The sequence below is a fragment of the Plectropomus leopardus genome, chromosome 3 (genome assembly GCF_008729295.1).
Source record: "Plectropomus leopardus isolate mb chromosome 3, YSFRI_Pleo_2.0, whole genome shotgun sequence".
Lineage (NCBI taxonomy): Eukaryota > Metazoa > Chordata > Actinopteri > Perciformes > Serranidae > Plectropomus > Plectropomus leopardus.
The window spans coordinates 7493730-7510390 of record NC_056465.1 but is presented as its reverse complement, the minus strand read 5'-3'; the positions used below and the strand labels follow the sequence as shown (position 1 = coordinate 7510390).

General features: G+C 36.0%; 1 protein-coding gene across 1 annotated transcript; it reads left to right on the top strand.

Moving 5' to 3' along the window:
* Positions 1–4874: 4874 nt before the first annotated feature.
* LOC121965667 (regulator of G-protein signaling 5-like) lies at positions 4875–16363 on the top strand. Its single transcript, XM_042515802.1, has 5 exons — positions 4875–4990; positions 6089–6202; positions 7542–7603; positions 14442–14608; positions 16068–16363. The coding sequence occupies exons 1-5, from the start codon at positions 4947–4949 to the stop codon at positions 16230–16232; spliced, it is 552 nt and encodes a 183-aa protein (XP_042371736.1). The 5' UTR covers positions 4875–4946; the 3' UTR covers positions 16233–16363.
* The last annotated feature ends 298 nt before the right edge of the window (positions 16364–16661 follow it).

Here is a 16661-nt window from a genome sequence, read left to right as displayed (position 1 = left end):
TGTCATTAACATGTAAATATACTAAACAAATTAAAATGTGTTTTGTAGCTTTACAAAAAAAAGTAATTACAGATTAGGTATATTGTAAGTCAGAACATTTTTCTTTTATACTCAAAAAACAAATATACCTGCACAAGTCACTTTTATTATTTCTGTTTTAATTATCATTATTCATTCCATAGGTTGGAAATGTTAGGCCACTGTTTTTGTTTGTTTTTTCTCAATATATAACCTGGATCACCATATTCCCCTTACCTTTAACAAGTGCTTTGTGAGGCTAAACAGAATTTTTCAGTTTTTATTTTTATGTTTTTTTTTGGGTGGGGGGTTATCATGCTATAGCTGCAACTAGAGGGAAATTGTGTTGCAAGAGCAAATAAAATGTGTTTTTGTTTTGTAAATGCATCCAGCGGGTCCATATCAGCATTTTGCAACTTGGTCAGTATGTTCATTAAATATGTTAATGTTGATTAATTAAAAAAAAATAATTTGGGTGGCATTGCGATATTCTTCAATCATACAGTATTTATTGTTGCAAATTATTAGTCTAATTTAAAGGAGACCCATATGCTCCGGCTGAATAATTGGACTTGTTAAGACAATGGTGTTGAATCCTCTGTTTTGTCATTTTATCAACGATTTTTTTTTGTCTGCATCGAAAAGTAAAGGGTCTGTCTTTATTGGCTGACAGAAAAAGTGAGAAAGACTTGTGAATGTTTTCATGCCTACACGCCAGCAATAGCTGTGACCGGGAACATTATGTTTCCGTTCCTCCATCTCATTCTTGTGAACGTGATATCTCAAGAAGTTCTTTTTGAGGGAATTTCTTCATATATGGCATAAACATGCACTCGGAATCACCAATAATCTAATTAGATTTTGGTGGTCAAAGGTCAAGATTATTGTGACCATGCGTTCATCTTATTCTCATGAACGCAATATCTCAAAAAGGCCTTGAGGGAATTTCTTCAGATTTGGCACGAATGTCCACTTGGACTCATTGATGAAGTGTAACTGCAACTTGACTGGTTCACAGTGGCATAAAATCAAGAGGCTATAATTTTAGATAGTTATTTATTTATTCGTAACATTTCAGAGTGTATGGTACCAGGAACTTGTATCACAAAGCATGTTTGATTTACTCTTGCGGTTCTTAGGTTGTTTTGGCTCTTAAACAAATAGACAATGGCATTCAACAACAAGAGGTCAAAAGCAGCATATCAAATATATAAAGTCTTGATTGCTTTGGAAAAAAAAGAGGTTATTCCATTTGTATTGTATGAAAATATTTTGCTAATCTTAGGGCCTGGTGACTGCATATGTACCTATACTCAGTGGCGGAATCACAAACCTGAAGCCGAATAATCCGCCTTTTGTCATACATTACTCAGTATTTCTATCAAAAACAATTAAATCCTTGAGTTTTCCAAGAATTTTTATGAAATACATAAAGCTAAGTTAAGCTTAGCTTAAATAAAGCTGATCTGATAAGAGATCCCTCAAACCAAGATCAAAAGATTTTACAATTGGATACTTCAGAATTGAGTTATATAAACTTTTGCTACAGATTATAGTTTTGATTATCACAGAAACTGGGAGAAAATGTCTTAATACAACCAAATAATAAAAAAGTGAATAGTGAGAAATAGAATAGAAAATTTAACCTGTATTACACTGCCAAGTAATGGGCTAAACATGAAAACTATGCACTCCTAATGAATACTAATGAGTGCACTCTGGTTTGCATGTTTTTCTTGATTATTTTTCAGTCTGTGTACTTCAACATTAGTCATACTATCCCTGCCTCCATGCTGTTTTTGAATGTTGAAATTCAGTATACATGTTATGCAAGTATGTCAGGGTTGATGAAGAGTTAAATGTTTTATAGGGAGTTGGGGAGTGTAGCACCCTGTGTGAGTATAAGGTAATAAATAAATGAGAGAGCGTCATGCTCAGAATAACAAAATACCGTCTTTCTGTTACTTTCTAACACTCAAGTGTTTACAGCAGATGGATTCTTAAGATCATGTCCACTATGTGTGAGTCTTAATGAATGAAAACAAAATGATTTACCGGATTTTTTGCAAAATTAGATATGTTTTGAGGTTGAATGTCATTATTGTTAGATATATTAAATATATTCTGAGTGAAAAGACAGAAACTGAAACTGAGAAACAGAAAAACTAGAAACCCAAACTCTTCTGGAAAGCTTGAGGGCATTTGTTGTTCTTTTTTCATCATTAGAATGGGATTTGTGATTAAACCTTGGACAGTCTATTGTAGTGGTTAAATTGTTAAAAGAGCCAACATATTTTGACCACAGCAGGTCTTTGTCAGAGCTTTAAAAAAAAAGTCTGGTCTAGCTGTTGGATCGATTTCTGGCTTGGTCTCTCTCTATCTATCTCTCCCTATTGTCAAAATATATAATAAAGGCAAATAAATGCTCAAAAATTATTTTTTTCTCTCAGCTGTCTTGCAGTTTGAGCACTTCCACGGTTTGCTTCAAACATTCCTGCTGTCAGAAGATCCTGAAGTAGTGTTTTATATGTTGCGGCTGCTGCCGTTTGGACTAAGGTCGCCGTGATATAAATAAAACAAAACTTTGATGCATATACTGTGTGTCTCTATTGACAATATAAAATGAGTGAATAACTTAATCCTTTGAGACCTAAATCTGCATCATTGCAGCGTTCAGACACCTTAGATTTAAACCATTGACACCTGAGCAAATCAGTTTGATTTCTTTTGATAACAGGGGAAAGGATCTAATGAGCAACTTACCAGGAATTGGCCCACAAATTGCAAGAAATTACTTAAAGGTGACAAGAAAATGGCCTGATTGAAGAGAGGGACAGAGAAAATTATTAGAAAATTGATAAAAAAGAAAACAAAAAATGTAAGATTAAGGATAACTACATATATATTTATTGTATTTAGAAATCAGAAATATATTTATGATATATCATTTTAGCAGTTGTTTTGAGTTTTTTTCCTTGTTTGTTTTTTGTTTTTTTACTTTTTTTTGCTAATTTCAGGTAATTTTCTTGTAACCTTAAGTCAAAACCATACAGTTTGCCCAACTTAACTTAGAACCATCCATTTGAGTCACGTTTCTTCTTGCCACTTTTTTTCTCACTTTTCATTAATGCGATCTAGCACAAACTTAATTGTTTTAAATATTGGGAAATGAACTGTATTAGTTTTTGGTACTGGCCATGTCCTATTCAAATATTATATCAAATACTGCCAAATTCCACAGGCTGAGATCAAATGTCTGGTCATGTTTGTAATTTTTGTCTTTGATTAGAGAGTTCCTGATTTAAATCAAAGTTTTGATAGTTTAAATGGGTCAGACACAGTTTGTGTTCAGAGGACATGTAACATTTGAGAAGTTCTTTCAACTGTGTGTTTCTTAGGCAAAATTAAACAAACATCCATGTTATTTATTACAACTTTTTTTTAAAAATATTCTCTTTATTGATACGTAACAGATAACATTTACACGAAAAAAAAACCCAAATATCCACAAACCCACAACCGATCCATCCTTATTCAAGACAACTTACACAGTTAGTTGCAGTTGTAATCTGTTCTCTACATCTAGTCATCCCCATCGGTCCCTTAAGTTATCAGAATCATTTTAAAAGGGATCCCATACCTCGTCCAATTTGGACTTACTGTCCTGCAGGGTGAATTTTATTTTAAGAAACATTTAGTGAAACAGTACACCTTTTAGCCATAATTTTTCTTCTGAAATTCTACTAAGTAGGAATCCAAACCTTGTAGTTCGTATAGGTTTCCAATACTTCCCTGTACCTCCCCTCCCTGTTACATATTAGCTTCAGCTGTACTTTTATCCACACCCATAATACGACACACACCCCAGCTCATACACATATTTACCCCGATCCGAACCCACTAACCTCCGCCACTTTGTCAACTCATTGCCGCTATCCATGGGAAAGGACCAGATACAATGTGTTTATAAAACCATTAGTTGCCTAGTGAAAACAAAACTAATAGACAACAAGCACAGCTAATAACAATAACAAAAAAACATACACACCAGAAATTATATAAAAACTATCACCTTGACCTTGGTGGCTGCAAGTCCCCAGCATGTCTCTAGTACGGTTGTGCCTGTACCCCTCAGAGTATTCTACTGAATACTGCGCCCCACACCTAACATAACCTTAATCCTTACAATATTGATCGATAATGCCTTTTTTTTTTTTTTTAAGAATAGTAGTTTTGCAGAAAAACAGGTCAATATTATTTAAGATAAGGTAACATATGACAAAAAGTTTCATCTTGGTCAAAGTTTTGAGTTTTCAGTTTTTGCATTTCAAAGTCAGCCAGAAAGGCTCCATCAAAGTTAAATCATGGGCTAAATTTAAGTTGGACTGGATACATCTTAAATGTTACTTCTGTGGAAACTGAGCAAAAAGCAGTAAGATGGTAAACCACAAAAAAAGTATGACGTAAAGAAATTTACTGAGTTCAACTGGCAAAAATCCTTGGTCCCATGTTAATTATAAATGACTTTAACAAAAACTTTCTGACAAGTTATCATACACATTGTAAAAAAAAAAAAGTATGTAACATCCAAATATTTAATCATTAGGACTTAAGATATAATTTCAATGAAAATTAACAGTGCTGTTTGCATCCTGCACACTGGTCCTGGATCTGGTGCTTAATTGAAACCTCAAAGCAAGCAGAGCATTGATAACCCGCCCTTCCTCAGCCGGCTCCTCAGCTGTCCGTGCTGTGCACATTCCAGTCTGATTGGCTTAGCTGTTGGCCCAAAGCCCAAAGGGTGTCTGTATAAAACTCCCCATGTGTTGAAAGCCAGACTCAGACAGCAAAAGGAACTCAGAGACTCACAGTGGGCTAACAGGAAGACTGAATTCACCCTCAAACACTGCGACAGAAAAAGCTGGGAAATGTGTAAAGGATTAGCTGCCTTACCCCAAACCTGCCTGGAAAGGTGAGACCTGCATCATCACTTTACCTGTTAGTGCATTCCTCTGAAGTGGTTGGGATCTCAAAAAGTTTGGCCTTTTCTTAAACCTCTTGAAAGTGGCTTTGATCAAACTGTGTCCGTAAAGATTAGAAGTTTTAATCCATTCCGCTGTAACACTTAGGTCAAGAGTTTACATCTGAAAGAACTCAAAGACTTAAAAGTTCATAGCAGTAAATATTATATTTTCTGACAGACTTTTTGACCTGAAGAACAGTTTCATCACGGTTGCACCAGTATTTTTTTTTTTTTTTGGGGGGGGGGGCTTACAGACAATAGATCATGTGGATTGTTCAAGAGAGTTTATAGTGCGTAAGCAACAAAATAAATTTCTCTGAGGAGAGTTCAGAGGGGTCTCTAAACCTTCAGAGTTGAAGAAAAAATTTCTCTAACAATGCTTCCACTTGTCAAAATTGAACTACAGAAAAAAAAGACATTTTTAAAAAATCACAGTTTTGTTATTACTGGTTTTAAAGTGTGATGCTGTTTCAATTTTGTTCTCAATTAATAAGATAGTGTAACATTTTAATAATGTATCGAGTACTTTTATAACTACTTGAATTACGTTATACTGACTAAGGATTTTAGGCATGAACCTCCAAGAAGGGGGTCTAGCAAGATTTTTAAAAATGTGTTGTAATTCACAGTAAAAAGCTGTAAATATCATTTGAAATGCTGTAATTTTAATAAAAAGCTGTAAATATCAAAGAACATGCTGTAATTCACAGTATAAAGCTGTTAATATCATAACAATTCATGCATTTTTTTTAAGTCTCACCTGCTATGTTTTCCCCTCTGCTGCTTTTTTATTTTAAGTAACGGACCACTTTTTTAAAGAACTCAGACTTTTTTGTAGAAAATGAAGTTTCAAGTTTGATGAATCATCAAACCAACATGCTCATAAACGTAATCTTAGCATTTTGTACAAATACAAGTCATGTTGGAGAGAAAGTGATGGTCAATTGAGAAAGCTTAGGTAAACACAATGACCAGATTATTATGGCTTTCGTGTCTAAGTTAAAACAAAGACTTCATTACACAAGTTGCCTGCTTTTTGTCATCCAGGGCCAAGGAGATCAAGTCAAAATTGGGCGTTTTGCTGCAAAAGCCAGAAAATGCCATCGACCTCATCATCCCCTATCCCGAGAAGACTGAGAAGAAGCCAGAGAAGCAGCAGAAGTGAGTCTCTCCCTCTCTCTGGCTTGTCCTTAGAGGCATGCGTTTCTTTGAAGGTTTAATGTTAACCAGATAATTGATGGTAAAGTGGTCGTGCTGAGCTCACAGCAGGTACTAGATGTGGAGATCAAAGCACATTAAACCTCTCCAGACACTGACTGGGCTCAGATGTCAGGGTGAGATGCTACAATGCTTCAGATACTTCCAGTTTATTTGGCATCACCTTGAACAGACTGAGTAAGAGATGAATTATGTTTGAGATGTTCACTTTCAAATGAGTGTTAAACCAAATAGTTTTGATATTATTTTTAAGCCTTTGAAACAGGGAGCGACATCACTTGATAACAAATGTTCTACAAATTGCAAATTGCATTGCAAATTGTAAGTTTTCAAGCACTTTCAGGTCATTTTCTTTGGGGGTTTTACTAATTTCTTCCTCTGTTGCTTATTGCCTTCTTCACGTGTTTTTGAAAGAAATCAAGCCAAACTGCTCAGGTTTCAAAGGTTTAACCTTAAAAAAAAATCTACAGACGTCAGCAAGGCATTAACTGAGGATTGATTTTTCTTTGTTTGTATTCTGGCAATGGATTGGTTCCCTTTAGACTCACTTACTGCAATTAATATTGATAATTTGCAATGACCCATACATCTTGATTTTCTCTTTGAATAACACTGGAAAAACATTTGCTGTCCTCATTGTGTATGTTTTTTATCTCTTTGTTTGACTTAATTTAGAATAACCTAAGATATATTCTAAATATTATCCCCACACCATTAAAACATTTTTTCTCATAAAGTATTTGCTTGAGATTATGTGAAAAAGCCTGTACAATCAATGATTGATGAAAGTGATGCTCTTTTAAGACGCCTGAATTGGGTGAACACATCACTCACTGTCCTGTCGTTGGTCCCTCCAGTTAATTTTCAAACTTGGAAAAACATCTTTAGGAACTTTCTCCCAAAGGAGAAAGAAGAACTATGCAATTTTAGAATCACAACTTAATTGTTTAGTCCAATATCTTAATGTGCCCCATGATTGGTCCAGTTCATGCACCAGACACAATCCATTCTCAGTGGATGTTTTCCAGACTTATTTCTAGCAGCTAAAACTGAGATCAAAGGATGCAGTCTGTTTTTGTGGGGGACTGGAAACACATGTCAGATTTGTATTTATAGTTTGTGGTTTCACTCAAACATTATGTACATTATGTATTCTACATTAACTCTGCCATCAATCAAAAGGGGCTCATATATTATGATAATGATTCATTTAGAGTAAAAGTACAATTTTTTAGATTACATTTTCAGGATACAACATTAAACTGAGGTATTTTGTGTGCAGGCCCACTCCTGAAGAGGCTGCTCAGTGGCGTGAGAGTCTGGACCGAGTCCTGAACAACAACTGTAGGTCTACTTTTTCTTATATATACCTTATGGGGTAACAACCTTTTGTCTAGTGTGTGATGTGATGGATAAAAACAAACTGAACAAACTGCACAAAAAATCCACTAACACTCGCTAACATCTGGACTTTTAGTGTTTAATGGGAAATCAACATTTACTGAAAATGACTATTTATCAGCCCCAGCTCCTACTGGCTTCAATTGGTAGTGATGGAAAATACAACATCTGGGTGGACACACAATTTTTACCCCCTTTGCCAGTGGGATGCAATAACAGTGTTGCTAGGAAATACCATCTGTCTCCGGCCAAGCTGCTATTTAGTCAGCACTGAGTTTGAGAGAGAGACTGAACAAGTATGGGATATAAAATGAAGTAACCATTGTCACATTTTCACTGGCCTCATTTACTACCTTGTTTGTGAGCCCATCTGTGACACCAAAAGTAACACACCAAAAAAACCAACAACACACACAGAAAGGCACACTCCTCTGCTGCAGAGCTGTGTATGCGGCTCTGGCCTTTTGGCAATGGGAAAGCAGTCTATTGCATATCTTTAAGGGGTTTTCCCATGTTTAGTATTTGCATACGAGTACTAATTTGGGTGGAAAATGATATAACATACTTTTTGTAATTAACACTATGAAAGGTTCAGTGTGTAGAATTTAGGACCATCTATTAGCAGAAATGTTATATAATATTCATAATGTGGTTTTCATTAGTGTATTATCAACTGACAATAAGAATTATTGGGATTTTGTCAGCTTTGCATGAGCCATTTATATCTGCATGCAGAGCAGGTCCCCTTTTATGAAGTCTATCATATTGTTCTACAGAAACCTAGAATGGACAAACCAAACACTGGCTCTATGTTTGACCATTTGTGTCTCACTTTGTTCACCGTAATTCTCCTTTATGCCTGACACAAGAAAGAAGCTTTAGTGCAACTGCTCAGATGCCGCTCATCCTTGAATCCTTCACATTAGACCTTTTAAAGAACTTTCTTATCTTTTTAAAATCTTACATATTTTTTAGCAAATATCATATTATATTATATTAGTGTTAAAACATTTTAAAATACTCCTCAGTTATAAAAAAAAAAAAACAGTATCATGGCTTCAAGAGAGGAGGAAAAAACAGATGTTGCTTGTTCACATGTACCTTGGCAGAATGCATCTTGCAGATCTTTCTCTTACTCTGAAAATGATGCCTCTTATGCACACCAGTGTTTTCCACACAGCTGATGGATACTCAAAAAGAATGGCCTTGTTAAAACTCCAAAAATAGGAAACATTTAAGGTTGCCTATTATTTACTGCTCTGTAGAGCCTCGGCTGCTTTGTTGACATCCTTACAACCAAACACTGAAAGCATCATTATTTCATTCTATCCAAAGCTGCAGTCTTCATTATGTAACAGCTGGCACTCTGGTTTAACGTCAACCATTTCAAAAGAAGAAAACATGCCTCCTCTGAGGTCTGCTGTCTGTCTAGACTGTTTAAACAGGTACAGCACACCACACCTATTATTCTCATTATGTTTTTGTATTAGTATAATTGTGTGTGAGACATCCAAGTGACCATTTGTTTCTTAAATTGAATGATGAAGATGATGATTTGTTTTTGTTTTTTTTCTGTCTCATGCATATTAATTTACAATACACAATACATACAGCACACATGACACTAAAAATTACATAAATAATAAAATTCCAATTTAGATAACTTACATTATCAGAATTTCAAACCTCAAAATCTACATAAATATCTATAAATTGCAAATATATCGTATGCAACTATAGTTTCCAATTGCACTCATCAGCAGGGTTCTTTGGCTTATATATAACTTTTTAAGGATTTTCTTCATCTAGTCTGATGTACTTTTCTCCTCAGTATAGGATTTTTTCTCAGAGAGCCCTGCATGGCAGACAAAAGTAGCTCTTAGTGGTTTTGGTTTCCCTGTGCCCAGGGGCATTGTAGTGAGGAAAAAATCATCAGGGCTCTGAATGAAAAATATGGTTTTGCGTGCATTTTTTACTTCTAAGTAATTGGTGCAATAACAAAAATAAAAATGTTTAAATAAATTGGTTGAAAAACTGAAAGCTGTAAAACTGTATGAAAATGAGAAAATGCAGAAAAATTAGATTAATTGCCTGAAAGACATAAAAGCTCATATGCATTAACAACACTGCTGAAAAGCTGGAAGCTACAATGTAAAACTGGCATCATCGTAAAAGTATCTCAAAAAGAAGCTAAAAGCTAAAATACATTGCACAACAAGGTGGACACTTAAAGGTGCAAAATGGTTTAGTCCGTCCCTTAAAGCTTAAATTGAGTGAGTTTTTGCTGCTAGTGTATCTACGTGCACTTTTTTATATTTTCCCAAGAAAGGGCAATGTGTTCGAAAAAAAAAAAGAAAAGAAAGAGAGGAAAGGGAAAGAAAGCAAACTAAGTTTGAAAAAAAAAAAATGTGTGTAAGAGAAACATATCAAGAGAGGAAGGGCGGGGGGACCCACAGAGAATGCTTATGCATAGGGCCCAGAATACAGTGCTACGCCCCTGCCTATGCTACAGTTTTGTTTAACTTCAGCTGCATTCCTAGGATTTTCAATCGATACAATATTAGGATTTAAACTGTGACAATGATGACACATGACGAAGTAATCAAAGAGCACCTTTCCCCCAAAAATTATTTTGTAAAATTGTTTTGTAGTCATAATTTGCAGGAGAGAGGGTTACATAAAGACAAGCTGCAGGTGTAGACTGAACAAATGAAGAAAAACACCTCAAGTACCACCATACATACCAGAGAGCAACCACTGGCTCCACTGTTTATGTCACAAATAGCAAAGCAAGAGCCAGCAAGACTGATGATTAACTCTAATGGTTAATAGTATTTAGCACTTAGTGTAAACTCTCCGGCTAATCAGTCACTTGAGTTACTGCTACACATCAAAACAGTCCACAAACAGATACATGTGAACAGAAACTCTTCCTCTGCAGGCCTCAGTGGGTGGTAAAGGACCCTTCTAAGTGGCTCCTTCAGCACAGGCTCGGGCACAGGGATGTATTTCCCCTCTATGTTTGTGTGCCTGCATGAACGTGTTTGCATCTGCGTGTGTATCTGTCCTCTAAGGTTACTGCGTGTTATGGTAACATCTCCAGGGAAAAGTCTAAATGATTCCACCGGTGCTGATTTATTGCACAGTTGCTGCAAACCGCTGCGCCGTGATTATTTATCTACATGAGATTTTGCATTAACATTATTCTTTATGGCTCTTCTCTTGTTAATTCCTATGGGATTCTCTGTGAGTTATTTCCTCTCAGATGTAGGACTACCCCCCATCCTTCGCCTCACAGTGAAAAATTGCATAATGCACTGTACATTATGCAACAGGAAATGCATAATGTATGACTACTCTCTGATTAAATTAAAAACATTGCGCTTGTAGGAGAATTAATCCCGTTTTCAAGTTGTTTTTTGTGCAGTTTTTAATTACAGGAATTTTTCAGTGTTTCATTATTGTAATATCACCCAGCTGGTTAGACCCATGGGAGTCAGTGCAGTTAATTCAAACTGAAGCCAAGGTAATCAAGCAAAATTCTGCTGATATAAAAAAATTGTAAAATCATGGATACACGACTACATTTCCTGCTGGTTGCTGCAGCTTTGATACACAAACAGCTTGTCATCAGTGCCTGGGCGTGTGCGCTTTTTTGTGTGTATGTGTGTGTGTGTCTTTGTACTGAAGGTCTTTAAAAAAGAGCAGCAGCTTGATTGCGGCTCTGTGCTATTTTGAACCAAACTAGCCATCTAGATTGCAGATAAAAGCCTGAGGCCATAGCAGAGAGCTTATCATCTGCAGCACATGCTGGCTCAGACAATGGGACCTTTCGCAGGCATTGTGTTCAACTACAATGTTCTGTGCCAAATTGAGTGGTTGTTTTATTAAGTCTTATTTTGGATACTTACCTCTGAATAACCACTGTGCTTTACCATTGGTCCAAAGTTTTGTTTGTATTTTGAAAACATTTCCAAAAGATCAATGGTTGTTTTTGTAAATTGAAGTTTAGCTGAATTATTTTTGACTAAATGTTTTTATTTATTTTTTTCAATAACAAGGTTTTAAAAAGTTTGTTGATTTTTTTCACTCAATTTAAATTGCATAAAACATCCATATTTTCCTGATCTCTGTTTTGGGTCCATCCAGAAATTTTTGGGAAACTAATAATAAAAACTTTTTTAATTTATGTAAATGATCAAACAAACAAAAATCTAACATAAACTAGAGAGTATCCTAAGATGGATCACTCCAGCCACCAGGGGCGTAACGTATAGAGGCCCCTTCCCTCCTTCCTGCCCCACTCCTTCTGGCCCATGTGCTCAAGCCACTCCCAATTTTGAACTTAGCTTTCATTTTGATTTCACCTACACACCTGTAAAGCTTTGTGACTACAACTTGCACGATTGTGAAGCTATGACAGTGTTAAAATCTGTCCATAGACAACCAGAGAGACATACAAACACCTGGCAAAGTACTCAAAACTGCTTCTGTGATAGTTTCCGGTAGAAAAGGTGTCTCCTAGAGGTGGACATTGTTTCAGGAATCCTGTGAGTCGTGGGATTCCTGTCGGATTCTCGTGGGATGGGAGTCAGTTTCCTCATTCATCTTGTGACTGGCAGAGGACCGGAAAAAAGTCAACGGGAGCAGGCGGGACAGGAATCATACTAATAACAATACTGGTGTGCTGTCAGCAGCTAGTATTTATTTTCTTAAATGAATTACACATGTGGAGTAAAATGTATCTTTTGTTAAAATAGCCTAATATAATTATAATCCCAATGTTAATTTTCATTAGCAAGTTGATGGTAGCTCCCATTATGTGTTAGCATCAAGCTAATGGACTATGACAGTTATTTGCTACAGTGTTGTGGCAGTTATCAGGAAGGTTCTCATATATGAGGTGTTTACTGTGGTGTTTGCATACAATAAGGGAATGACACGGAAGTCAGAGTGGAACAGCCAAGAACAAAAATTAAAACTGAAATGTGAAAAAGTTAATATAAAAAACATAATTTTGCATATTTACAATGTAGCTGTTTTAGCTATTAAGTTAGCACCTACTGATGAAATATACCTGGTTTTAATATGTAAAAATACAGTTCTAATGTGACTAAAGGTTATTTTTAAGAAAATTGAAAAAAAAAAAAAAAAACAATGTGGAAACGGGATGGGACAGGAGTCAATTCCTTGGGACTGGGAAGGGTACTTTGTGGAAGTGGGATAGGAAAGAAGTAAAAATCCCCGCCCATTGTCACTCTCTATTGTCTTCAGGACCACATTTGAACATTTTATGACACAAACAGAGACTCACAAACTCACAGTCACAATGTAGCAGCTGGTGAAAATGTTAAACGGACAATACACATTAATTTATATCATCACACTTTCCTCAATAAAAACACCAAGCCCGTGTAGTATATGCCACAACTTAATAATGTCAGTTGTGCTTTCCTTCTTATTTTCCTTCACTTCTGCAATAAAAGCTTTTATACAATCTGTTAACATTGGTAGTTTTATCTATCCATCAACATAATTACTTTCCAAGCTTAGCTTTAAAAAAATCCATAATGGATGTATTTAAACATGACAACATCATTATGGAAAGAGCCACAATGCCCATGTGATTACATATGCGCGGCAGTGAGGTCAATGCTTAAAAAAACAGGTGTGACTGAAGAAGAGTGTTCTGAAGCTGCATCACTAATAGAGTTTAAAAGTCATTTTGTAGTTTTCACAGATTAAGTTCTGATACTTTAAGTCTTTTATGCAAGATACAGAAGCCTTTAATAGCCATGGATTGAAAAAATGCATTTCCTTTGTTTTCCCTTATTAAATCTGCTAAATAGCAGATTCTCTAATAATGTTTTTCATCAATTTCATAATATATTACATAGACTATAAATTACTGTTGCCTCATGCCCAAGAGGATGGTAGAAATGCCAAAACATCAAGCTATGATTTAATTCCTCTTTGCTCTTGTGCTGCATGTAAAGAATTTTCCTAATTAATTATAACAGTTGGAGTGTATAAATGATTTAAGCAGGGAGGCAGATGGTCTTGGGATTATTGTGGTGGCTGACAGTCATGAAAACATTGATAAAAAAACATTTACATGTAATTATCTGACATTTGCAACAATTTAGGAATGGACTTACCCCCAATATTTTTTAATTAACCTCTATATTTTAGTAATAAATTGAGTTTGTGTTGCATAATTCAACTGAGCCATTGTTAAAGTGATACAGAGATTTTAGTTAACTTGTGACTTTAATGAAAAGTGTCTCAAAGGCTTATTCGGAATTTCCAGTTTCATTTTCCTTTTGTTCTTTAAAAATGTGTTCATGATATGGGGCTTAATCCTTTGAAAACTGAATAAATTTTTCAAAAGCATCTGGAAAAGGCAATGAGAAATAATGAAATTATCCCAAAAATTATCAAAAAAGAAAAATTGAAATTGTGATAATTATAAATATAGTTTGCAGCATTTTTCCTTTGCTTTTTAAATAGTATTTTTCAAATTGCAATTGTTTGGCAATTTGCCATTCTTACTAAGTTGCTCATTTCCCTTTTTTTGCCATGTTTCTAAATAAAAGCAAACCCATTTGCTCAGGGTTCAGATGTTTACTTGTGAAAGCTTCAGAATACAGCATGAGAAAAGTGACATCAATGCAGGTTTCAAAGGGTTAAATAATCACTGTTCTATATTATATTACATAATTTGTCAAAACATCTCTCTCTTTCTTTTTATCTAACACCCATCCTCTTCTCTCTCCATTAGATGGTCTGGCCACTTTCCGTACCTTCCTGCAGTCTGAGTTCAGTGATGAGAATATTGAGTTCTGGATGAGCTGCGAGGACTTCAAGAAGACCAAGGACCCCGCGAAGATGGCCTCCAAGGCCAAGAAGATCTATGAAGACTTCATCCAGTCTGAGGGACCCAGAGAGGTCAGAGACTCCTTTGACTTCACCTGTTAGTTGGCAACAGTATCATACGTGAAAGATGATATAGAGAGATATTCAGACTACTCATAGAGAGTTCTACATGATAAATATTATTTGGGAGATGGCCTCAGCAAGTTGGAAATGCAATAGGGATTTTGCCAGAAGGGTACGATAGGCAAAATAGTCTTTATTTATGCAACATTTTACTCCTGAACAGCTTAACGTATTTAAGATAAAAGAGAATTCAAATGAAGATGCCCTATATCAATTTGCATACGTCTGAAGCAGCTGGTTTTATCAGGTCAAAGAATGGCAAAAAAAAATGGAGATGGCAGGAGGGCAGAATTCCAGGTGTATTAACATAGCATGTTACAGACATTAACGAGTGCATTAACACTTTTTGGCACACACATATTTTGGGAACAGTTACTGAGTGTTGCAAACTCATTTCGGTGGAGATAGCCACAAGCAGATTGATTTGTTGCCAAAAGTTGCTAAATTATGAGGTTTTTTTTAGTGTTGTTTTTTTCCCCAAGAGTGTTCTGCCTGTCCCACCTTGTGATTGGCCAGCACTTTCGCTAACCATGATCTCTCTGACCTAACTCTAATTGCCTGTAACTGTGACGCATCAGTGTGAACAGTACCAGCCAATCACAGTAGGACTGGACTAGGCAAAACACTCTTGGGAAAAAAATAAAACCCTGTGATGTCATTGCATGATGATGTCATTAGATAATTCAATAATTATTGAACAATTACAGCTGTAAAGCTCAAACAAGGTCACAGAGTTTTTCTTTCATTTTCTCATTACCTACTAAAACTCCACACTCTGGAAAACTACAGTTATCTGTTTTTTTTTAAAAAACATTTTTATGGGATTTTATGCCTTTAATTGATAGGACAGCACAAGTGTGAAAGGCGGAGAGAGAGAGAGGGAATGACATGCAGCAAAGGGCCGAGGCTGGAATCGAACCCGTGGCTGCTGCTTTTTTTGCTTTTGGAAAGAAAGAATTGTCAGGGTAGTCCAGAAAGTTAAATCTAGCAACAAATTTGCTTAACTGGCATCACTGCATTGACTCTAGCATTTCCATCATGGGTTAGAGACTTCAGCGTCATATTTTAGAGAAAGAATGTGTTAAGTTAAAGTTGTTGTAAACATCATGTCTCTGGTAGGTCTTTTCCTTGGAATAATCTTGTGGCAGGCAGAACTTGATGTAGCGTATGTTTATTTCAATCTGACTCAACACAACAATTGGCTAGCTAAAATAAACAGTGAAAATTAAAATAGTATCTTGCCTTAAATGGAATCTTCCTCTTCATCTCGAGTCCTCTCTTACATACCTACAGTATATCATCAGTACTGATATTAACCCTCGATAATTGCTATTTCTCTCTCTCTTTATCGTCCTCATCCAGTCTTAAGTTGTTTCTGACAGTGTGTCCTGTCATCCTCGCACCACAGGTGAACATTGACCACTTCACCAAGGATGTGACCCTGAGAAACCTGGTGCAGCTGTCCCCCACCACCTTTGAACTGGCCCAGAAGAGAATCTACGCCCTGATGGAGAAAGACTCCTTCGGGCGTTTCCTCCGATCTGAGCAGTACCAGGAGCTGCTGGTCAACTAAGCCACAGCAGGAGTCTGAAGAGACGGGGGGGGGGGGGGGGGAACAGCAGTCACTCACCATGACAACAACAGCAAAAAAACATCATTTTTTTATTAATTAAGTACTCTAATAAACTACTATTGTGTAAGACAGCTCAAGAACCAAAGACCTTTATTTTACAAGATATCAAGGGCATTTAGCAAAAGAAAACTATATTTCCAAATGATGTTTTGACTTTACCTACAGGGAAATACTGCCTTTTGAAATAACCCTACCTCCCTACCCTACAAACACACACACATACTCTTGTACTTCTGTATTAGTAAGGACCTTCCATTGACATCATTCATTTGCTATCCTCCTAAATAAATGAAGGTCACCCAGAAGGACCTTGTTTATCAAAAATGGCCTTAAAAAAACCTGACTGGTTCTCACAAATAGGAAGAAATA